General features: G+C 45.6%; 1 protein-coding gene across 17 annotated transcripts in view; it reads left to right on the forward strand.

The window, feature by feature from the left end:
- Nucleotides 1–24566, forward strand: part of LOC141735525 (lens epithelium-derived growth factor-like) — a 115148-nt gene that overhangs the window by 40755 nt on the left and 49827 nt on the right. For 10 of the 17 annotated variants that reach the window (XR_012584769.1, XM_074568471.1, XM_074568467.1 and 7 more), the window contains 3 exons: nucleotides 4466–4582; nucleotides 9925–10020; nucleotides 11880–11942. Coding sequence is in view for 16 of the 17 variants with exons in the window: in XM_074568471.1 (XP_074424572.1) it covers nucleotides 4466–4582; nucleotides 9925–10020; nucleotides 11880–11942 (276 nt within the window). In the remaining variant the exon portion in view is untranslated. The remainder of the gene's footprint in view (nucleotides 1–4465; nucleotides 4583–9924; nucleotides 10021–11879; nucleotides 11943–24566) is intronic. The other 7 variants (XM_074568469.1, XM_074568476.1, XM_074568477.1 and 4 more) reach the window with 3 other exon arrangements.

Below are 24566 nucleotides of genomic sequence, written 5' to 3' on the forward strand. Positions count from 1 at the left end.
ACAGTTTTTTCCCAACAGCCTCCCATATTTCTGGTTTAAAAGCTGTCTGGGGCTCTGGTGCGAATCCGTTCTCTCTGCACCAGGTTAACAACCTTCGGAGCATACGCTCATCGTATTTCACCCCTCTCTTAGAGAGGATATGCAGGAGAAGTCTTAATACAGCCCCTTCTTCTTTTGTTACTTGTTGCCCCATCTCCTGCCCTGGCTGCTCACCTCTCTCTGGGTGTCCGTGGCCATGTCGTCTGTTTATTCTGGATTGCCGCCCAATCCGCCCGGTCTCAGTCCAGCTGAGCCGTCCTCCAGCCGGTGGATCTCCTTCTGGGTCTTCCGCCCCTCGCATTCCGTTGCTCAAGCCAAGCGCCGATCGGTATCACATCGGGGTCACCATCTGAGGAGAAATAACTGGACTCCAGACGATCCAATGTGAAGCAACAGAAGCCGTTTATTAAGCACAGATCATCATCTTTTATACCCTGTGTTGTAGCCGTACACGCGACTCACCTATTTCTGATTAGCTAGTTACACTGTCCATGCGCTGTCCATGCAGTTCATTCACAGATCAGATTGGTTACAAGAATTCGCATAGTAAATTGCTTAGTCATTAGCACAACATGTTTTCTACCTTCTCAGTTCCCGTTTTTCCCATGTACTAATTCCATCTTCTACCACCTGTTTTGCCCTTAATCTAATCTCTCACAGTAGGGAGGCTGGCTCACATGGCCATTTTCTCTCAGATACATTCCTATACTGAGTGGGGATCTTATCACTGCTTATAAATACTTAAAGGGTGGGTGTCAGGAGGGTGGGACCAGGCTCTTTTCAGTGGTGCCCAGTGACAGGACAAGAGGTAACGGGCACAAACTTGAACACAGGAAGTTCCACCTAAACTTGAGGAGGAACTTCTTTACTTTGAGGGTGGCAGAGCACTGGAAGAGGCTGCCCAGAGAGGTGGTGGAATCTCCTTCTCTGGAGATAGTCTAAACCCACCTGGACACGTTCCTGTGCAACCTGCTCTAGGTGACCCTGCTCTGGCAGGGGGGTTGGACTAGATGATCTCCAGAGGTCCCTTCCAACCCCTACCATTCTGTGATTCTGTGATCTTATTACCGCCAAAATTGTCACATAGCCTGCTTGAATCAGTCCTTGTCTGTCAGTGATCCCCTGTTTCATAGCCATCTGATAAACTTTTTGGGCTTAATTTATAGCCAGACAGCCATCAGAAGCCCCAAAGTTACTCTAAAGACAAAGAAATTGTCCTCTTGCTGCTTATTTTGTTTATACTTACCTGCTCAGAACATTGTAAAGACTACAGGCCATTTGTGTGGACCTTGATCACAATCTAGGGCCTCTGGATAATACTGTAATACAAATAAGAATAATTGGTCTCTCTGAATGTTTGTCATTACTTTCATGTGAAATACTAGATATCCTTTTTGCATTTGTAGTCTCCTCTTCACAAGGCTTCTCTAGTTACTGTGTGTCTAGTTTAAAGAAGAATATGGCTAAAGAAAGAGTTTGAGTTTCCGAAGTAAGACCAGCAGATCAGATATCCTCTTCTGGATGAGTATTTTCTCTGCTTATATATACAGAAAGGTGTTTATCCGCTCATGGCAGTGGAGAAGGACTGTATTAATAAGGGACATGTATTTTTCCCTATTTGGAAAAAAGGAGTCAGTATACTTTTTCACCATTACCTTGTGTCATGGATGGATTGATGCACTTCACTCGTAAAAGAGAAGCAGCAATATATTTATTGATATAAAACAGTGATTTAACAAAGTTTGATAATAAATGTGACAGGGGTTTAACAAGATTCGATGGCAAGGTACACTTGGTTATTTACTGCACAGAGGACAGGGTCAGACAAAATTGTCAGGGAGACCCTCCCATTGAATCATGAGATTCAGAAAGGACCCCCTTGCTTTCTGAACTGCTTCTCAGGGAGGAGTCTAGGTGCAGCTGGATCCAATCCTAGTCCCAGACTTGGTTAACGGTTTATGCCTAAAGGATTATATATGCGCAATCAATCCTTTATATCACTTAGCTAAGATTTCAAAGTTTAGCGTGCTATTAGTCACTTACCGAGAATCTGTTGCAGCAAGGAATCTCTAAACCTCGAGGAGTAACCTTGAGAAGCATCTCTATTCAAGAGGACATCCTGCCATGCAGCTCCCTGCTGTGCAGGAGAGCTCAAGGGGCTCTTGGGCTTTTCACTATTTATGGGGGTAAGATGATTGACTCATAGTCATATTTGCATACCAACTAGATGTTAGTTTCTTCCAAATTTGGCTTGAATTGGACATTGATTGACCAACACTATGGTTAGGTGGGTGCACTGCCATAAATTAGCCCTTGGCTATTGTGTTGTTAACTGTCTCCCCGAATCCACTTTGACCAGACACATCCATCATGACTGCCACTGGTGGTTATCGCTTGAGCAGGGTTACAGGAAAAGGTCAGGTCGGGGCGAGGGAGAGCACACCGTCACACCTTGTGAAGTAAAGTAGTAACAATTTCAGTTCACACTGCAGTACCACCCAGCAACCCTAGTCATAAAGAAAAACCTTTATTGCATATGGCATTCTACAACTGCAGAAAAGAATGATAGCCCTTTCTCTCTCTTCAGAGAGAAAACAATGGGTGAAGGGAGCATGAAAAAGGATGGAAGGATGTTCATCATCCTGACTGATAGGCCATAATCTCTGCATCTGGCATAATTAACAATTAACCTGTTTTTTTTGTTTTGTTTTCTTCTTAGTAGGGGAAGGTAAATAAGTTCAAATAAGAATTTGATGCAAGGTAGTTGTGTGGTTTTATGGATATTTATGAGGAAGCTTTTGCTCATTTTGGTAGCAGCATAGGAGGAAACAAAATTGGTTGAAAGTGGCAGAGGCAGAAGCTGAGACCTCGGTAGCTGATGAGGAGGGGTCCAAAACAGGGTGAAAGTAGGAAGTGAAAGGTCTTGAAAGCTAAAGGCATGCAGTTTCTCATGAAGAATGAAGAATCAGTGGAAAAGTGATGTGGACAATCTGACAAGCTAGGAAAATTGATTTTTCCAGCAGTATTCAAAGTAGGACTGTGTATAGCCAGTACACTGTAGTAATCACTACTTGTGTTTATGAGTAGACTGGCAAGGTTTTTAGCTGTGTTGTTGGAGAGGAAAACACACATATTAAAGATGTTATTTGATCTACATATGCATATATTTTTTTTAAAGTTTGTACCTACTTAGAGGAGGCACAGCTTTTGGGACAGTAGCAGGGAAGACAATGTAGCTATCCCCAGTGTCTGGAAAACGAAGGATGAATAGAGAACTCTGGCCATATGCAGAATAAGTTAATAGTGGGATATTCAGACTGAGATGTCAGAATAATTTAATTTTTAATTTGGATGTGATATGGGCTTGGAGTAAAAGGATAATACATTAGTCATTACTAGGGGATGATTAATTTTTATTTCACATACTTTATTGTTGTTATTATTTCTCCCTTCCCTAAGCATACTTTATGTTGATAAATCTTTGAGAGCTTAATTTTATGTTGAGCTGACAGAAGTAGCTAGAATGTTCCAAATGCATTATTTATACTTTGCAGAGGTAATTGTAATTGTTAGGGAGGTGGAGGGTAAAAGGTAGCTTGTGGCTTGGGTTTTAAGCTAGAGCCACTTTCTCAAGGGGAGGAAAAAATTAAGAGTTGAGGAAGTTCTGACAGTTTTATGAAAAAGAGCTAAGATTTAATAATGAGAACATTATTCATAAAGTAATCTAATTAAAAATAGTTATTTTGCCTTCTCCTCCTCTACTTCCATGTCTTTTACTTCAGTTCTTCAGACTTTTGAAATATTAATCTACTAATGTTTTCAGGAAAAGAATAATTGCTTTCTGTGCTCACTTAGTATTGACAGCTAATTAAAAAATTGATTCCTTGGCCAGGAAGAAGGTTAACCATGCCTTTTGGTATTATTTAAAATAAAAAAAAAAACTGTACAAAAGTTTTAAATAGTGGATTTTGGTTTCTTGCATTTGTTGATGATGAACTGCTGATTGACTCATTTATAGATATATACAAGAATGCACTTGTGGAGTTTGCCATATGTTTGGAAAAGGCACCCCATGGTGAATTTATTTCTAGTGTAACTTCATCTCTTGCCCAAAAATCTTGACAATTCATGTTTGACTTGGAGCTCTTCGATTTATAAAACTGAACTTCAGAAAATGTTCCCCTGCAGTATTTATAACATAAATATAAGCTGCTGTTAGTGCATGAGAGCTTGAAAGGTAGATAATGAAAATACTGTCACTTCTCAATTTAAATTGAGAATTAATAAATTAGACAAGATGTTTTAACATTCTTGCAGCTTTAACCAGAGGTTACTTAGATCTGCAGGTACAGTGCAACTTTTAATATCGTTATTCTGTAGTTTAGGAAGGTATTTAGATTTCAAGTGTGATGTTTTTGTATTTTAGTCCCATCCAGCTATTAAAAGTGCTGTCAAAGAAACTATTTGCGAGAGTTGTCAAGAGCCTACTGAGGGCAATGAAGAAAAAGGAGAAGCCAAAAGGAGGAAGTCTGTTATTTCCAGAGTGAGTGGCTATTTAATTAGGTTTGTTTTATCAGAAAATCTTTCAAGTTTAAAAATATATTGTTAAAGTCATAATTACTTTAAATTAGCAGCACATCAGTGTTGTGACTGTTCTTTTTTCTTGTTTTCAGGCTGGAACATTATAACATTTTTGTCCTTCTGTAGTGCTTTTCAGATGCTATAAATATTTGTGAAACTGAATTACCGATCTAGTTTTCTAAATCAGAATACACATAATGAAAACGTATACAGCATTTTTAGCTAAGTGAAAGGGGAAATGACTGTCAAGATTTAGTACTGTTTCACAATTTCTTTCTGAAGGCTGTTTAATAGCTTGAACAGGTAGGGATCTCTCTGTGACAACTTTGGCTTAAAAATCTACAACAACATTAGATTCCATTTAGGCTAAAAGAGCACTCTTTCACTAAATAGATTTTTTTAAGAGTCAATTTAAATTACTACAAATCTTCATATAAATGCATATAAGGGTTTTCATACTCTTATCAAACTTTTGTGTCAGGAAGTCTATCAGTAACTGGTATATGCTAGTTTATGTAGACAAAGTTTTTCTTTTTGGCTTGCATAAGCATGTATTGTTTTAAAATCCTACTGAAACTAGATTGTGTCCTTTTAAAATATATTGTATTTGAACTTAAACTGCATTTATCTGAAATGTCTGCTGTTTATTGCTGCTGTATGTAGTCTCTACTACAAGGGAGAGAGGGAAAACCTTTCTACTTCACTATGCATTTGGTATTACAGTGTATCTTTAGATTTACATCCTTAGTTTTTTTAGCTCTGTTCATGTGATGTACACATGCACTCACACACACAGGCACATACATACACAGAGTAATGAAGAGAGGTGTGTGGTCTCTTTTCATGAAGTTGTTGGTGGTATGTGTGGTCTAAATAACCCTGAAAGCACAAAACTAGGTGAGGATGGTAGTGATACATCTGTAGTATCTCAGTTATCTCTAACTAATTTCTGGAAACTACTATATTACAGGATATCAGTGTCCTTTTATTTTAGGAGTTCCGTTCTCAACAGTTTTAGATACTACATTGATGGATGTTGTCAAGAGTTCTTTTGTTACAATGAGTTGGTAGTAGGAAGGAGACCATAGGTATGTCAGGATTTCTTATTTTCTAGATTATCTCCTAACTTCTGGTTGCTTTGAGGTTTTTCTTTAATGCTTCTGACCCATGTTACTAAGGACAGTATGATTTGGCTTCTCTGCTACACATTAGGGGCACAGTTTGATAAGTAACTTCATGGTAGTATTACTCAGCCTGTTGCTGCTGCTCTTTCCTGCCATTGTACTGTGCTGGTAAAAGCATTTGTTCATTGATGTAAGGAGCTGACCCTGCTTTTGGGAGTGGAGGAAACAACTTTATTTATTTTTTTAAGCTGGACTGCTTAGCTGGGAAGCTGTGCAAAAGCTTGTGTGGTGCTGGAGGTGGCAGTGGGCTTAAAGCCACAAGTGTTTTTTTGAACTGTCTCAAGTTGGTGCCACCAAGGTAAATGGGCAGAAGTATATGGAGAGCCCTTGAAATGAGAAGATGGGATGATAAAAGCCTAATTCGTCTTTTAATCAGGTAATCAAGGGCAAGTTAAGGACCAGTTTTACTAGCTGTCTCTCTCTCTCAGTGTGGGTGTATGTGTGGCTGCCTCTCTCATTGTGTGTCTGTCTCTTCGTTGTCTCTCTCTAGTTCTGTCTGTCTCTTGTCTCTCGCGCACCTCTCGTTCTGTCTCTCTCTCTCTCTCTAGTTGTGTGTCTGGGCCTGTCTCTCGGGCCTGTCTGTCTGTCTCTCATGTCTGTCTCTGTCTTTTGGTGCCTGTCTCTCTCATTGTGTCTCTCTCATGTGTCTGTGTCTCTCATGTGTGTGCCTGTCTGTCTCGTGTCTCTTGTTCTTCTCTCTCTAGTTCTTTCAGTCTCGTCTGTCTGGCTCTTGATGTGGCCGTCTCCCACTGTCTCTCTCTCTCTCTCCTTGCTCTATCATGCCTGTCCCATTGTCTCCTGTGTCTCTCTAGTTGTGGGTCTGTCTCTCATCTCTCCCTCCCGGCACTCTCTTGTTGTGTCTCATATCTGTCTTGTGTCTCTTGTGCTCACTCTCTCTCATTGTGTCTCTCCTGTCTGTCTCTTGCGCCTCATCTTTCATCTCTCTTGTTATGTGTCTGTCTTGTGTGTTTGTCTCATTGTGTGTCTCTTGGCTCTTGTCCAGTGTCTCTCTTCTTGTCTCTCTCTCGCTAGTTGTGTGTGGCGCTCTCATCGTGCCGGTCTCCATCTCGCTCTGGGGGTCCGTCTCTTGCTGTGTGCCTCTCTCACATCTTGTTCTGCCTCTCTCGTTTGTCTGTGTCTCTGTCTCATTGTGCGTGTCTCGTGTGTCTGTCTCATCTCTCTTTCTTGTGTCTGTTTCTCTTGTGTATCTCGTTCAGTTGCGCTCTCTAGCTGTGCCTGTGTCCATCTCTCGTGTCTCTCTCATCTCACGTTCTGTCTCTCTATTTGTGTGTGTGTCTCTGTCTCATTGTGCCTGTCTTGTGTCGGCCTCGTGTGCTTGTCGCCTCTCGTTCTGTCTCTCTCTTGAGCTGTGTGTGTCTCATGTGTCTGTCTCTCTCGTGTGTCTGTCTCTCTCTCTCATGCATCTCTTGTGCCCACCTCATTGTATGTCTGTCTGCCTCTTGTCTCACGTTGCCTCTCACATTTTCTCATGTTGTCTTTCATGTTGTGTGTGCCTCTCAAGCTCGCACGCTGTCTCTCTCCTGCTGTCTCTTTTTCACATTGTCTGCGTGTCTCTATCTCTCACGTTGCGTGTGCACGCCTCTCATGTTGTCTGTGTGTCTCCCTCCCAACTTGTCTCTCTTCCTCCCTCCACCTTGTCTCCCCCCACTTGTCTATCGCACCTTCTCTCTCACCTTGTCTCTCTCCCTACCTTGTATGTCTCCCCTCTCTCCCTCTCCCTGCTTCCCTCCCCCTCTCTCTCCCCCTCCTCCCCCCCCAAAGCTCTTTATGTCTTTTGACCACTCTCTCAGTGTCATCCAGTCCCGTCCAGTCCCCCGTCCCCCGTCCCCCCGCCTCTCTCTTGCTCTATTTCACAGTCTCTCAATTTATCTCACTCTCAGGCCTTTGGTCTCTCTCTCTGTTGGGCTCTCACCCCAGCTATCCCTCTCTGCCCCTCCATGTCAGTCTCTCCCGATCTCTCTCTCTCTCTCTCACACACACACAAAGTCTTACTCTCTCAGTCTCTCTACCCCTCTTACCTTCCCCTCTGGCTCTTACTGTTTCTCACAGTCTCTGTCTCTCTGTCTCTCTGAGTCTCTCCGAGTCTCTCCCCTGCCCCCATCTGTCTCTTGCCATCTCTCCTCCCACTCCCCTCGTCTCTCTCCCCCCCACCCCCACCCCCTCCATGCATGCTCCCTTTCCCCACTCTCCTCACCCCGCTCGGGCTGTCCTCTCCCCCTCCTCGAGCTCTTGCCCCATCTCTCTTGGCCCTTCTCTCAGACTCCCTCTCACTCACTTTCTTTCTTCCTATCTCTCTTTCTCAGTCTTGCTCACACTCTCGATCTCGGTCTGTGTCTCTTGCCCCCAGTCTCTCTCCCATACTCTCTCTCGGTCTCTCTGCCTCTTTCTATCCATGTATCTCAGCTTCACTCTCTGTCTCTCTGGCTTTCTCTCTATCAGTATATCTCTCTCAGTGTCTTTTGGTCTACCCCACCGCTCAGTCTCTCTCTCTCAGAGCCTCCCTCAGCACCTCTCTCCCTTGTTTTCGGCCTCTCCCTCGCTCACTTTATCTCTCTCCATCTTGCTCTCTTGGGGTCGCTCTCCCCATCTCTCTCAATTTCTCTCTCTCATTCTCAGTCTCAGGACCCCCTTCCCCCATCATTTTCTCAGTCTCTCTCACATGCTCTTGATCTCTCTCACACTCCCTCTCAATGTTGCCTGGTCTGTCTCGGTGCGCCCCCCGCCCCCCCCCATCTTAGTCTCTTTCTCTCTCTCCATCTCCATCTCTCTGTCTCTCATTCATTCATTCTCCTTCTCCCTTTCCTTCTCCTGGTCTTAGACTCTCTTTCTCTGACTCTCTCCCTCTCTTTCTTGTTTGCACCCATCTGACTTTCTTGGTCTCCGTTTCAAAAGCTCTCTTGCGCTCTCACACCCTCTCTCACTCACCACCTTGGTGCCTCCCTCCCTCTCCCCCGCCCTCGGTCTCCCTCTGTCTTGGGCTCGGCATCTCTATTTGTCTTGATCACTCTCTCAGTCTCTATGTGTGTGCGTGACTCTCAGCCCCCTCCCTTTCTCTTTTGGCCCCCCCTCCTCTCTCAGACTTGGACACCCCCCCCTTCCGGTCACAATCACACGCTCTCAGTCTCCCTCTGACTTGGTCTTAGCCCCCCCTCCCTCTCTGTGCTACCCCACCTCTCTCTCTCCCCATCGTCTCTGTTCCCCCCCCTCCCCCCCCAGCTTTTTTTGGTCTCGATAACTCTCTTTGCCTACCTGCTTCTCTCTCCCTCTCCTCCATCTCTCCCTTCACCCTCCCCTCTCCCTTTCCCCCTCTCTCCTTCTCTTTTCCTTTTCTATCTCTCTTTCCTTCCCTTTCTTTCTCTCCCACTCTCTTTTTTCTTCTCTTTTCCCCTCTCTCTTTCTCCCTAAGGTGATTATTTCCCAGTATTACAAACTCTCGATCATCAAACTTAGATATATCTCTAAAATAGATCTAAATATATATCTCTAAAAACCAGCTCATCTAAAGTTTTTTTGTTTTGTTGTTTTTAAAGCATAGCATTGTCAAAATACAGTTACTGATGATCACTGTTACCAGATTTTAGCTCATAAACCATTAAATACCTTGTTTGTAGTCTACTGCATTTTGTTTGTACACCTTTACATTCATAATGTTTACTCGTTCTGATCCATGACTCTTATCCATATACATAGATAAGCAGTTGTCCAGATGAATTCTCTTAGTATTGGTTTGAACATTTAGAAGTACTGATATGAAGAAATGTAATGATGTTATCACGAACATAAAATGGAATAAAATAAGTGCTGGTGTAATTTTTTATTATATTTTTTTTAGTTCTGTCATGGTATGTTGCAATATTTTTGACCTGCTCTGACAACTGTCTGTAAATATGAAAGAAATGTAGAGAGCAAGAGGTACACATATGAAAATGAACATGCTTGATTTGGGGGGGTATTGATGTCTATCTAAAGAAGCAATGTGCATATATATGCATAAACTATTTAAACCGAAAGTGCAAAGCAGTCTGATAGTTGAGTTCCTCTTTTTCACTTCTGTTTTTCTATAAATTAACTAACTCCATGTTAATTTTTCCATTTTCAGTCATCAAGTAAGCAGGATAATAATGTACCTACAGAAGACAAAGAGATGGATACTGTCAAAGAAGATGACGTCCCCTTTGAAAAATTCAGTAGCAAAGTATGTGGAATGTTACTCTTTTTAACCTAAAGAAGTTAACTTTAATACTGTGTACTTTGACTTGCAACTGTATCTTTAAATACTTAGAAGCTACAGTTGCTAGCACTGTGACTGTCTCGGGAGTGGTTTAAAATGTAAAGTTTCATATGAATTCAGATATATTTATACCACTCATTGAAGCTAATGGGAATTAGAGATATCATCAGAGAGCAAACTTTAATGTAATGATAAGGGGTCGGAAGGAGGATCCGGGGAACTACAGGCCTGTCAGCCTGACCTCGGTACCAGGAAAGATCACGGAGAGGATCATCTTGAGTGAGCTCTCAGGGCAAGTGCAGGGCAGCCAAGGGATCAGGGCCAGCCAGCATGGGTTTAGGAAAGGGAGGTCCTGCTTAACCAACCTGATCTCTTTCTATGACCATGTGACCCGCCTTCTGGAGGCGGGGAAGGCTGTGGACGTTGTCTGTCTGGACTTTGGTAAGGCCTTTGACACCGTCCCCCACAGCATTCTCCTGGAGAAGCTGGCGATTCATGGCATAGACAAGTGTACTCTTTGCTGGGTTAAAAACTGGCTGGATGGCCGTGCCCAGAGAGTTGTGATCAATGGGGTGAAATCCTCTTGGCGGCCGGTCACCGGTGGTGTCCCTCAGGGCTCAGTCTTGGGGCCGGTTTTGTTTAATATCTTTATCAATGATCTGGACGAGGGGATTGAGCGCGCCCTCAGTAAGTTTGCAGACGACACCAAGCTAGGTGGGAGTGTTGATCTGCTTGAGGGTAGGGAGGCTCTACAGAGGGACCTGGACAGGCTGGATCGATGGGCCAAGGCCAACTGTATGAGGTTTAATAAGGCCAAGTGCCAGGTCCTGCATTTCGGTCCCAACAACCCCAAGCAACGCTACAGGCTCCTGGAAAGCTGCCCAGCAGAAAAGGACTTGGGGGTGCTGGTGGACGGCCAGCAGTGAGCTGGAAGAATTCCAGGAAGAATTCCTTTACTGAAAGAGTGGCCAGCATTAGCCAGCAGTGTGCCCAGGTGGCCAAGGAGGCCAACAGCATTCTGGCTTGTATCAGGAATAGCGTGGCCAGCAGGAGTAGGGAAGTGATCGTGCCTCTGTACTCGGCACTGGTGAGGCCTCTCCTCGAGTGCTGTGTTCAGTTCTGGGCCCCTCTGTACAGGAGGGACATTGAGGTGCTGGAGCATGTCCAGAGGAGAGCTACCAGGCTGGTGAGGGGTCTGGAGACCAGGTCATATGAGGAGAGGCTGAGGGAGCTGGGCATGTTTAGCTTGGAGAAGAGGAGGCTGAGGGGAGACCTCATTGCCCTCTACAGCTACCTGAAAGGAGATTGGAGAGAGGTGGGTGTTGGCCTCTTTTCCCAGGTGAATAATGACAGGACCAGAGGAAATGGTCTGAAGTTGCGGCAGGGGAGGTTTAGATCAGACATTAGGAAGAATTCCTTTACTGAAAGAGTGGTCAGGCACTGGAACAGCCTGCCCAGGGAGGTGGTTGAGTCACCATCCCTAGAGGTGTTTAAGAAACGTCTAGATGTGGCACTTCAGGGCATGCTCTAAAGGGCAGAGATTGTAGGTTGTTGGGGTTTTTTGGGGTTTTTTTTTGTTTTGTTTTTTTTTGTGCGTGTGTGCGTATGGTTGGACTCGATGATCTCAAAGGTCCTTTCCAACCATGAAGATTCTATGATTCTATGATTCTATGATTTACTAACAGAAAGCATCTTGATGTGATGAAAGTTTTTGCCTGTCACATATCAGAAGCTTCAGTTATGTGATTTCCCTGAGAAATTCTCAATCATTTAAACTATATCTTAAGTTTGCTAAGACACTTTATTTTTTCTTATCTTCATAGGATGTGATGAAAACAAATGATATATGCATTCCTAAAGTTGTTAGAAGAGGAAGGAAGAGAAAGGTAACAATATATTTAACTAACTTAAAGAAAGATGCAGCATTTGTATGTCCTTATGAGAATTACTTCTCTTTTTTAAAGAACAGAGTTTAAATAAATCCAGTCTCCAACCTAGGACACTGAGGAGCCAAAAAGATTGTGTGGGTGTGTTGGGTTTTTTTAACTTCCCAAAGGGACAAAAACCTCTCAGATGACACTCTGAAAGAGAGATCTCATTCTTGAACTTTTTAAACACTCGAGCTTTCTGGTTCTTTGGCCTCAAAATGGCTTCCAGGCCCAAGATGTTTTTCTCTGTCAGGCATGTGCAGCTCTGCTCAGATGAAAAAGGTGTTTGAAAACTTCTCCCATAAGTTCTTTAAAATGAATTAAAATTTTTATTTTTTTAAGTCTGAGCCTGACCGTATTCATATAAAACTAGACTAATTGCATCCATCCCCATGTCAGTGGTATGAGCTAGAACTAGTTTTGATACTTTTGGTACGAACAAGGCTACAAGTATATGTAGTGGACAAAGATGTACAAAGGGGTACATTTTCTTTAATCTTCCTTTTCTGTCCAACGTACCTGTAGTACGTGTGACAGTCAGGTTTGTCTCTGTATGTCCTTGTTTATGTCTCCTTTGACCAGATACCCTTAAAGGAGCAGACACTCTCCTTCCACATATCCTTAAAAAGACATGCAGCTAACTGCCCGCACTAACACAAGTGCTCACAGCCAAGTTCTCTTGTCAACTACACTTGCTGTTTGCAGCCCATTCTTGCGTTGCAAGACAAGAGTTTTGGCTACAAGACAAGAGTTTTGAACTGTGACAAGAATGGGCTGCAGAAGGGAAGCGTAGGCAGGTAGGAGAATTTGTCTGTGAATATTGTGTTGGCATGGGCAGTGTCTGCAGGTCATAGAATCACAGAATTGTCTAGGTTGGAAGAGACCTTTCATGTCATCGAGTCCAACCATCAACCTAACACTGACAAAAACCATCACTAAACCATATCGCTAAGCACTATGTCTACCCGTCTTTTAAATACCTCCAGGGATGACGATTCCACCGCTTCCCTGGGCAGCCTGTTCCAATGCTTGACAAACCTTTCAGTGAAGACATTTTTTCCTAATATCTGATCTAAACCTCCCCTGGTGCAACTGGAGGCCATTTCCTCTTGTCCTATTGCCTGTTACTTGGGAGAAGAGACCGACAGCCACCTCTCTACAACCTCCTTTCAGGTAGTTGTAGAGAGCGATAGACAAGGTCTCCCCTCAGCCTCCTTTCCTCTAGGCTAAACAATCCCAGCTCCCTCAGCCGCTCCTCATAAGACTTGTTCTCCAGACCCCTCACCAGCTTTGTTGCCCTTCTCTGGACACGCCCCAGCACCTCGATGTCTTTTTTGTGGTACAGAGGGGCCCAAAAGTGAACACAGTACTCGAGGTGGGGGTCTTACCAGTGCCGAGTACAGGGGGACGATCACTTCCCTAGTCCTGCTCACCACACTGTTCCTGATACAGGCCAGGATGCTGTTGGCCTTCTTGGCCACCTGGGCACACTGCTGGCTCATATTCAGCTGGCAGTCGACCAACGCCCCCAGGTCCTTTTCTGCCAGGCAGCTCTCTAGCCGCTCTTCCCCAAGCCTGTAGCGCTGCATGGGGTTGTTGTGACCCAAGTGCAGGACCCGGCACTTGGCCTTGTTGAACCTCATACCATTGACCTCGGCCCATTGATCCAGCCTGTCCAGATCCCTCTTTCAGAGCCTTTCTACCCTCCAGCAGGTCGACACACCCACCTAACTTGGTGTCGTCTGCAAACTTACTGAGGGTGCACTCGATCCCCTCGTCCCGATCACTGATAAAGATATTAAAGAGAATTGGCCCCAATACTGAGACCTGGGGAACACCACTCCTGACCAGCCACCAACTGGATTTAACTCCATTCACCACCATTCTCTGGGCCTGGCCATCCAGCCAGTTTTTAACCCAGCGTAGAGTACTCCCATCCAAGCCATGGGCAGCCAGTTTCTCCAGGAGGATGCTGTGGGAAACAGTGTCAAAGGCTTTACTAAAGTCCAGGTAGACAACATCCACAGCCTTTCCCTCATCCACCAAGTGGGTCACCTTGTCATAGATGGAGATCAGGTTTGTCAAGCAGGTCCTTGCACAGTCAAGAGAACAGCTTGTTGGTAAAGATGGCTTTTGGCTGGTGAGCGAGGAGAATGCCCAGAGCTTCAGTCAGAAGTGCAACAAGAATTAGCTGCAGAAGGCAGTTGTAGGCAGGAAAGAGAAAATGTCCGTGAGCACTTGTGTTGGTGTGGGCAGTGGCTGTGCGTCCTTTTTAAGTGAGCAGTTGAGATGAGCGCTTAGTGGTAGACACGAGTTTCAGCTGTCAAGCAAGGGGAAGCAAGGTGCTCGACTACAGTCAGAGTGCAACAGAATGGGCTGTGGAAGGCGAGGCATATGCAGGAAAGAGAAGTTGGCTCTGGGGACTTATGCTGGCGTGGGCAGTGGCCATGTGTCCTTAAGTAGTGCACAGTTCAGATGAGAGCTTATCAGTAGAAGTGAGTTTTGGCTGGTGTCTGTGGGGAAGCCCAGAGCTTGGGTCGGCGTGTGAGAATTTACTGCAAAAGGCATTGTAGGTGCTCAAGAGAATTTGACTGCAAGATTGTGTTGGAGTGGGCAAGGGCTGGCAGGGAGGATAAGGGTTGGTCATGAGAGGAGTGGGCTGGTAGGGTAGGGTTTTGGCTTGGAGGAGTTGGTGTGCAGGGTAAGGGTTGGTCTTGGAGTAGTTGTCAGGTAGGGTATGGGTTGGGCTTGGAAGAATTGGTGGGTAGGGTAAGGATTGGTTTTAGAGGGGTTGCTGGTAGGTTATGAGTTGGGATTGGTGAGCAGGGAAAGGACTGGGCTTGGAGGGGTGGGTGGGTAGGAGAAGGGTTGGAGCTGGAGGGATTGGGTAGAGTATGGATTGGACTTGGAGGAGATGGTCTTGGAGAGGTTTGGCTTGCTTTGAGGGGTTGGGTGTGGAATGGTTAATGGGAGGGATAGGCTTGGAGGGGTTGGTGGGAAGGGCAAGGGTGGGCTTGGAGGATTTGGGGTTGGGGTGAGGGTTGGGCTATTTGGGTTTGGAGGGTTTGGCGGGCAGGGGTTGGTGGGTAGGATAAGGGCTGTACTTGGAAGGGGTGGGGTTGAAGGAGCTGGTGGGCATGGAAAGGGTTGGGCTTGGAGTATTTGGGATTAGGGAAAGTGCTGGGCTTTGACAGGTTGACAGGCAGGGTAAGGGTTGAGCTTGGAGGGGTTGGCAGCAGGGCTTGGAAGCATTGGGCTTGGAAGGCTTGGTGGTTAGGGGAAGGGTCAGAGTAAGAGGGGTTGGCATTTGGGTTGGGTAAAGTGTTGGAGTTTAAGGAGTTGGGGGGTCAGGCTGAGGGTTGGGCTCAGAGGGGTCGGCGGTTAGGGTAAGGGTTTTGGTTAGAGGGGTGCAGTTAGGGTAGAGTGTTGGTGTTAGCAAGTTTGGTGGTTAGACTAGGCCTTGTGTTTAGAGGGGTTGGGGGTTAGGCTGGGGGTTGGGTTTGAGCTGCTTTCAGTTGGGATTAGAGTGGTTGGGTTTTGGGCTAAGGGTACAGGTTGGGCTTGGAGGAGTTAGCAGGAAGGGTAAAAGTTGGGGTTGGAGGGGTTGGCTAGGCCCTGGGCTTACAGGGGTTGGTGGTTAGAGATGTTGGCAGTTAGAGGAGTTCGGGTTTAGGCTAGAGGTTGGGTCGAGAGGGGGCTGGTGGATAGGGTGAGGTTTGGGCCTAGAGTGCTTGGTACTTAGGGTTAAGAGATGGGCCTGGAGGGGTTGGGCTTTGAGAGGTGAGCAGCTAGGTTTAAGGGTAGGTCTTGAGGGCTTGACCGTCTGGATATGGGTTGAGCTAGGAGGGCTTGATGGATAGGGTAGGGGTTGGGATTGGAGGGATGGGTAGACAGGGTAAGGGTCGGGCTTTGAGGGTTTGGGTTTGGAGGGGTTGGCAGGCAGAATAAAGGTTGGGCTCGGAGGGGTTTGCTGGCAAGGTAAGAATTGGGCTTGGAGGGGTTGATGAGCTTGGATGGGTTGGGCTTTGAAGTCCTTCATGGGTAGGGGGAGGGTTGGAGCCAGAGGGGTTGGCAGTTAGGGGATGTGTCAGGGCTTGGAAGAGGTTGGTGGGTAAAGGAAAAGTTGGGGTTGGCTATTAGTGGAAGTTTTGGGCTTGGATGGGTTGGCGGTTGGAGTATGTTTGGGGGTTAAAGGACTTGGAGGTTAGGCTAGGGATTGGGCTTGGAGGATTTGGGGTTGGGGTGAGGGTTAGGATTGGAAGGGTTAGTGCATAGGGGAAGGGTTGGAGAGATGTATTGGGCATAATTGTCAAGGTTTTGGTAGCAGGGGCAGGCTGCAGCGATGACCTGTGTAGGTCATGGACTGCCCTGTGCTGGTCATAGCCAGTTCCAGCCGGCTCAGCAACAGACAAAATGGACTGACTGTGCGCCGATACTGAACCGCTCCGATGACTTTACAGCGCCTGTGCAAAAATATATTTAAGGGTGGTAAATGCTGAGAAAACAATGCCAGAGCAGGATGACCGGCCCGTGGGGAACCCATGATGGAGTAGTTGTTCCTGAAGGACTGTACCCTGTGGAAAGGATCCACGCTGGAGCAAGGGAAAAGTGTGAGGAAGGAGCAGCAGAGACAAACTGTTATAAACTGACCACAACCTCCCATTCCCCGCCACCCTCCCCTGCACTGCTTGTTGGGGCAGGAGGTAGAAGAGTTGGGAACAAAGGAGTGAAGTTGAGTCTGGGAAGAAGGGGCGGGATGGGGAGAAGGTGTTTTTAGTTTTGTCTTTGTTTCTCACCATGTTTTTAATTGGCAACAAATTGAATTATTTTTCCCCAAATCGAGTCTGTTTTGCCCATCATGGTAATTGGCGAGTGATCTCCCTGTCCTTATCTCAACCCATGAGCTTTTCCATCTTATTTTCTCCCCTTGTCCTGCTGAGGAGAGGGAGTGAGAGAGCGGCTGGGTGGAGATCTGGTAGCTAGCCAAGGTCAGCCCACCACAGTGTGTATGTTTATTTGTATTGTATACCTCTGTTTGTTTGTGTGCCTACTGGGAAAACATGCTTAGCCTTGCTACTGTCGGACCTGGGGACATGGAGCTGTGGCAGCCTCGCTTCTCTCAGGCTGTCTGATTCAGAAACCCCTAACATTGGGGAGAGAGAGAGAGAGGGGGAGGGCAGAAAGAGGGGGAAGATAGAGAGGGGCAGAAAGAGAGAGGGGCAGTGTCGTGGTTTAGGCCAGGACAGACTAAATGCATGCATTAATTACTGTGCAATAATTGTATCCATGTGAAGGAGTTTGGCAATTTATTGCCTCTGTGAAAGAGGGACTATTAATGCATAGAACCCTATCTCAAATGTCTACAGGGACAATTTTGATTTGTTCACTGTCTATTCATAGCCATGGAGATGTCAAGCTATGTGTCCATAACTGACCAGCCATTATGCCTGCTAATTCCACTCCTTGGATGTATGTAGCCCACACAGGTTATTTTTTCCACCTAATTCTTAGAAGTACCGTCCTGGTTTCATCTGGGATAGAGTTCATTTTCTTTCTAGTGATTACTGTGTTTCAGATTTGGTATGAAAGGAATGTCAATAATGCATATTGTTTTAGTTGTTGCTAGGTGATGTCTATAGCATTCGAGGACTTTTTTCAGCTTCTCATAGAAGCTGAGAAGGAGCATAGACAGAACAATGGAATGGCCAATGGAATATTCCACACCATAGACATCATGCTCGGTACATAAATGGGGGTTGGCCAGGGGGTGAGAATGCGCGATCACTGCTCGGGAGGGTGTGAATTCACCAATTTACCATGTGGCGAGAGTGATTTGTGTCGTTATTATTATTGTTATTATTGCTATTTTCCTTTTCTGATATTGTTCTATTCAACTGCCTTAATCTCAACCCACGAGGTTTTTTTCCTTTTCCTTTCCCCTCCTTTTCTCCCTCTTCTCCCTACTCTTCTTGGGGGGGAAGGGGGAGAAATGCATGAGTGGCTGCCAGCTGGGGTTAAACCACGACAAGTGCCCTCACATCTTAGGTGTGCAGCTCACAGCTAAGTACTTCCCCTATTGAGGTATTAGGAAGATGTAACACGTGGGCTCTGCTATCCCAATGTTTTCCTTTGCAGATTAACCGTACTTGTTCATTATTAGTAAAGCGGCCAGCTGCATACTTTGGCAGGTAGTGTCCAAAGAGTCATTCTGAACAGCAGTAGTAATAGTCTTGGATACATTTTTCATGACTTCCCAGGTCTTTCTTTTCAGTGCAATTGGAGGTGAGACATTTCTAATCGGATAGCAGCTTTAGCTAGCCCCTGAAGGTGCTGAGAGGTTAGTTGTCCAACCAGTTGCAGCTGGGCTTGGAGGGCTTGGATATCCATGTTGTTTAGGGCAACTCCTCCAAGTCCTAGCATTCCTGATATGTCTCTTAGTTCTTCTGCGGATGCCTTATTCAGGGAACATGGCATGTTGAAACCTTATAATAAAAGGCGCACAGGTGGCATTGTGTCAACTTACATTCCAGTCCCACTTGATGTGGTACTCTTTGTCTTATTGGATTGCTCCAAGTAAAGTTTGCCACTTGCCTACGGTAAACATATTGGAGGGTGGTATTACAAATTGTGGGGTTCACCATGTTCTTTGTCAAGATAATATTGAGGTTAATTCACTAGTGTTGGTTTGTGTTTCTTCCATTAGATACGGTCTCATATTTAAATTCTAATCTTTGGTTGTTTTGGCTACATTTATAAATACTTGTGAAGTTGGTGGTCCAATTAAGTCTAGTCATCATACTGGTGAGAAGTCCTTTATGTTCACTAATATCACCTACATACCAGGCTTCGTTTTTACCTGCTCCGCTCTGGCTGCTATTCTGAGTTAACTGGGTTGTATTATCATTAGGGATTATTATACAGTAACACATTCCCCTTCAATTTCCTACCATACCGTGAATCCTCCAATATATTTTTTTTTTGTTACGGTTCATTTGATATGATTCCCTCTCATTCCACGGTGGCGTGGTGGCTTGTGACCAGCACTGAGGGGTGGCTGTTTGTGCCACTGTTAAGGTCAAAGTCCTGACTGATGCCCATACCAAAATAGGGTTCATCTTCCTTTGTATAATGAGGTTCACAGTGGGTTAATTACAGTTAGTGTGTGTGTAGGTACACATTTAATTTTTCTGTTTTGTAATATTACTCATGTTGTATGTCCCAGTCCATGTGCAAACACCACCAACCCCCCCCCCCCCCCCCCCGCCCCGTGTTTTCCCTTTCCCTAAGGGAGTGACAGTCCAAACAATCATGTTTCCCTCTGATGGGAACCAGAGGTGTGATGAAAACTATTCAAGGGCAGAAGTATGGTGTGAGCACTAACTGGGTTATATCGTTGCTCTGGTATGCAAACTGCTTGTGCTTAATTAGGAGTAGGTAGGAGTATCAAGGCTAAAGTAAGATAATTCTGTCCAAAAAGCATATAATGGAAACGAAATATAACCAGCATGGACCATAGAGTGAGAAGGGAGTTGTTGTGAGTTAACCCCAGTAGGCAGCTAAGCACCACACAGCCACTCGCTCGCTCCCCACCCCACCCCCCACCCCCAGTGGGATGGGGGAAGAGAAAAAGAAGAGTAAAAGCAAGAAAACTCATGGGTCGAGATAAGAATTAATAAGCAAAGGAGAAGTGGAAGAGGAGAGGAAGAAAACAAAACAAAGCAAGTGGCAATCACTCGCCACCTCCCATGGGTAGACCGATGCCCAGCCAGTTCCTGAGCTAACCTACCTAAACCCCTCTCCTCCCTGTTTTATTACTGAGCATGACGTTTTATAGCATGGAATATTTCTTTGGTTAGTTTGGGTCAGCTGTCCTAGTTGTGCCCCCTCCCAACCTCTTGCGCACCCTCAATCTGTTCACTGGGGTGGGGGGGTGAGGGCGGTCAGAGTGAGAAACAGAGGCCTTGACGCTGTGCAACCACTGTTCAGCAATAGCTAAAACATTGGTGTGTTATCAGCATTGTTTTGGTAACAAATCTAAAACACAGCACCATACAAGCTGTTATGAAGAAAATTAACTCCATCCCAACCAGAGACAGTACAGGAGTCTTGGGATGCAAGGCCACCTTCATCTAGGTAACTGTATCAGTAATACCGTAATACCATATTAGGCTGAAATTGCCTAGGTAACAGTGTTGGAAACACTGAATTTGGGTACAGATGTAACAGAATTGGGACCAATGAGGAAAAAGTAATTAGGGGTGTGTTGTTTGTTTGGGATGTGTTTGGGTGGAGAAAAGGAGGTTGCGGGGGTGGTTAAAAGGTGTGTTCAGGAAAAGAATAAATGGGGAATAAGGTATAAAATCAGGTGGAGGACAAAGAACTGGGGGATTTTGCAATGGTAGAAGTGCAGAGGCCTACAGACGGTGGTGAAGCTGACCTGCAGACCCAAGCTCCCCAGGACACTGGAGGGAGCCCCCTTGGACAACCTGCTGGACTCTCCATCAGGCCTATGTCCAGAAGACTTGGTGTGGGAGGATGGAGTAAGAAGGAATAAACTTGTATGGAGGGATAGACTTGTGCCTTACTACTAAGTGCAGGAGGAAAGGCAATAAAATTGCAACTTAATAGTACTTATATGTGTGGTTTATGTTTTCTTTATAGTAATATAACTGTGTATCAATAATAAGCAATAGAATCGTAACTCACTATTACTTGCAGTGATATAATTGTGTACTAATATTACTAATAATAGTGGTGAGTTTGTTAGCCAACTAAGGTATTATTAGCTTTTTAAAGGTGTGTCGCTTGATCAGTAAATCTAACCATCTTGATCACCTATGTCTCACGTCTCCAATCTAAAAAGGGGGGAGAGTTGGACTTAGGGAGGTAATGCAGGTCTAGCCTGGCCTGGGCCTGGTTGGGATGATGCCTCTCCAGTGTTTACAAGTGATGCAGTGAAATGCCGAAGTTAAGACTCAATAGCCTTGGTGACTATTAAGCAGGTATTCTTTATTGCAGCGCCGGGCACACAGGGGATTGCTCCACCTAATGTGCGCGCCGACTGATTTAGTTGTACAGTTTAAATACATACTATGTATGCATATTCACTAGTTTTCCAAGAAATGACTACCTATTCATTAACTCATTATTACAGGTTACTGCCCACTCCCGCATGCGCACTAGAGTCTCTCGGTGGTCTTCAGAGACATCTGGTGGTCGTTTACTTCCTCCACTCCTCTTCATCGTTGTGACCTTCTGGTGAACTGCAGGCCTCTACTCTACTTCTTTATTCTTGCTGGCACATCAAAAGTGTTAGCTTTGACTAGTCTCTGCATTCCTCAGTAATCCTGGGCCCCTTGTTTTGAGAGATAAGCTTCTACTGCAAGGTTATATTGTCCTAAAGCATTCTGTCTTAAAAAATAAGAGATAAGTTCTGACATTTAGTACTACAACTGTTGCATCTGCTCTTTGTACAGCCTTAAAGCGCCTGGTCTCCTAAATTAAGCTCCTACTCTAATTTACAGTTCTAATGTATTAAGCCCCTACTTCAATTATTTTACAGCTTTAATATGTCAAGCCCTACTTCACAAGCCAAGTGGCTTCTGCCAAATGAACATCCCAATTTCTCATATCCCCTTTTCCCCAGGCTTGTAGCATGGTTTTCAGGAGTTCATTATGCCATTCTACCTTTCCCAAGGCCTGGGGATAATAGGGAATATGGTATATCCAGTCAGTTCCATGTTCAGCTGTTCCTAACTTCATAATTTCATTTTTGAAATGACAGCCATTGTCAGACTCAGTTCTTTCAGGTGTACCATGTCTCCACAAACTTTGTTTTTCGAGACCTACTACTCTACTGTGCTTTTAGTGGTGACATGGGTCACTGTGTAAGTCTCCAGCCAGCCTGTAGTCATTTCTACCATGGCTAGGACCTATCAATGCTCCCTAGTAGTCCTGCGCAAAGGTCCAATGTAGTCTACTTGCCACGCATCTCCAAATTGGTGGTTTAGATGTCATCTTCCATGCCTCAATATTTTTTGTCGTTTAGCTTTTTCACTAGTGCACAAATTTCAGTCCTTTGTTATTTGTATAATAGAGTCTTTTGAAAAGTCCACCCCTCGGTCTCTTGGCCAGCTATAGGTGACATCTCATATGTCCTGACGTTTCATGAGCCCATCGAGCTACACATAGTTCCCCTTTATGTTCCCAGTCCAAGTCTTTATCGATTGTGGCAATCTGAGCAGCTTGGTCCACTCGATGTTTGCTGATTTGTTCTTCAGTGGCACTTCCCTTTGGGACATGGGCACTGTGGAACATGGGCTCGAACTCCCTTCATATGCTGCTAGTGTCTCTTTTTCAGTTGGGGTGTAGCCAGCCTCAGATCCTCTGTATCCTCAGCTCCAAAACCCTAGAGGTTGACCTCGAGTCTCTCCAGGTGCTTTCTGCCAGAAGCTCCAGGTGGGGCCGTGCTTCCCGGCTGTGCTGTAAAGCACGTTTCTCACAGCTTGTCCTGTCTGGACTGTCCCAAGGGCTACCGCATGAACAATTTCCTTTTTAATCTGTTCAAAGGCTTGTCCCTGCTCAGGGCCCCATCCGAAAATGTTCTTCTTTTAGGTCACTCGATAGAGAGGGCTCACAATCTGACTATAACCTGGAATATGCTGGAACACTGTCCCACACGACATCCTTGTCTCTAAATTGGAGAGACATGGATTTGATGGATGGACCATTTGGTGGATAAGGAACTGGCTAGATGGCCGCACTCAAAGGCTTGCGGTCAACGGCTCAATGTCCAAGTGGAGACCAGTGACGAGTGGCGTTCCTCAGGGGTCGGTACTGGGACCGGTGCTGTTTAACATCTTTGTCGGCGACATGGACAGCAGGATTGAGTGCACCTTCAGCAAGTTTGCCAACGACACCAAGACAGGCTGAGAGAGTTGGGGCTATTCAGCCTGAAGAAGAGAAGGCTCCGGGGGGACCTTATAGCAGCCTTCCAGTACCTAAAGGGGGCCTACAGGAGGGATGGGGAGGGACTCTTTATCAGGGAGTGTAGTGATAGGACGCGGGGTAACGGTTTTAAACTGAAAGAGGGTAGATTTAGATTAGATATCAGGAAGAAATTCTTTACTGTGCGGGTGGTGAGGCACTGGAACAGGTTGCCCAGGGGAGCTGTGGATGCCTCTTCCCTGGAAGTGTTCAAGGCCAGGCTGGATGGGGCATTGAGCAACCTGATGTAGTGGAAGTTGTCCCTGCCCATGGCAGGGGGGTTGGAACTAGATGATCTTTAAGGTCCCTTCCACCTCTAACCGTTCTATGATTCTATAATATGCATTCTCCAGAAACCCACAAGGCCTAGGAAAGCTTGTGTTTCTTTTTTGTTATCTGGTAGGGACATAGCTGTTATCTTATTGATCACATCCATTGGGATATGACGATGTCTATCTTGCCATTTTATTCCTAAAAACTGTATCTGCTGTGCAGGTCCTTTGACCTTGCTTTGTTTTACGGAAAAAACAACTTTCAGAAGGAAACACAAACACTTCCTCTGCTGCGTTGTGCCACGTGACGATGTCATCAATGTATTGCAGGTGTTGAGGGGCTGCACCCTGTTCCAGTGCAGTCTGGATCAGTCCATAGCAAATGGTAGGGCTGTGCTTCCACCCCTGGGGCAGTCGATTCCAGGTGTACTGGACACCCCTCCACCACATGAAAGCAAACTGTGGCCTGCACTCTGCTGCTAAAGGGATCAAGAAAAATGCATTGGCAATATCAGCTGAGGCATATCACTTGGCCACCTTTGACTCCAGTTCATATTGGAGTTCTAGCATGTCTGGTATGGCAGCACTCAACGACAGTGTGACTTCGTTCAGGCCACTGTAGTCCACTGTCAGCGTCCACCCTCTGTCAGACTTTTGCACTGGCCATATGGGACTATTAAAGGGTGAGTGAGTCTTGCTGATCACTCCTTGGCTCCAGTCGATGACAAAAAAATTCATGGATGGGAACCAGGGAGTCTCGGTTGGTGCAATATTGCTGCCGATGCGCCATCATGGTAGCAATTGACACCTGATGTTCTTCAGCCCACAGCAAGCCCACAACGGAGGGATCCTCCAAGAGGCCGGGCAAGGTAGACACCTGTTTAATCTTCTCTGTACCCATGGCAGCTACACCAAAGGCCCACTGGTACCCTTTTGGGTCTTTGAAGTACCCACTCCTGAGGTAGTCTATGCCAAGGATGCATGGAGACTCCAGGCCGGTCGCAATAGGATGCTTCTGCCACTTGTCCCCTGTTAAGCTCACCCCAGCCTCCAACACAGACAACTGTTGGGATCCCCCTGTCACTCCAGAAATCCAGATGGGTTCTGCCCCCTTGTACCCTGATGGCATTAGGGTACGCTGTGCACCGGTGTCCACCAGAGCCTTATAGAATCATAGAATCATAGAATCTTCATGGTTGGAAAGGACCTTTGAGATCATCGAGTCCAACCATACGCACACACACAAAAAAAAAAAAAACAAAAACAAAAAAACCCACCACAAACAAACAACCTACGATCTCTGCCACTAGAGCACGCCCTGAAG

The sequence above is a fragment of the Larus michahellis genome, chromosome W, assembly GCF_964199755.1.
Source record: "Larus michahellis chromosome W, bLarMic1.1, whole genome shotgun sequence".
In the NCBI taxonomy this organism is placed as follows: Eukaryota; Metazoa; Chordata; class Aves; order Charadriiformes; family Laridae; genus Larus; species Larus michahellis.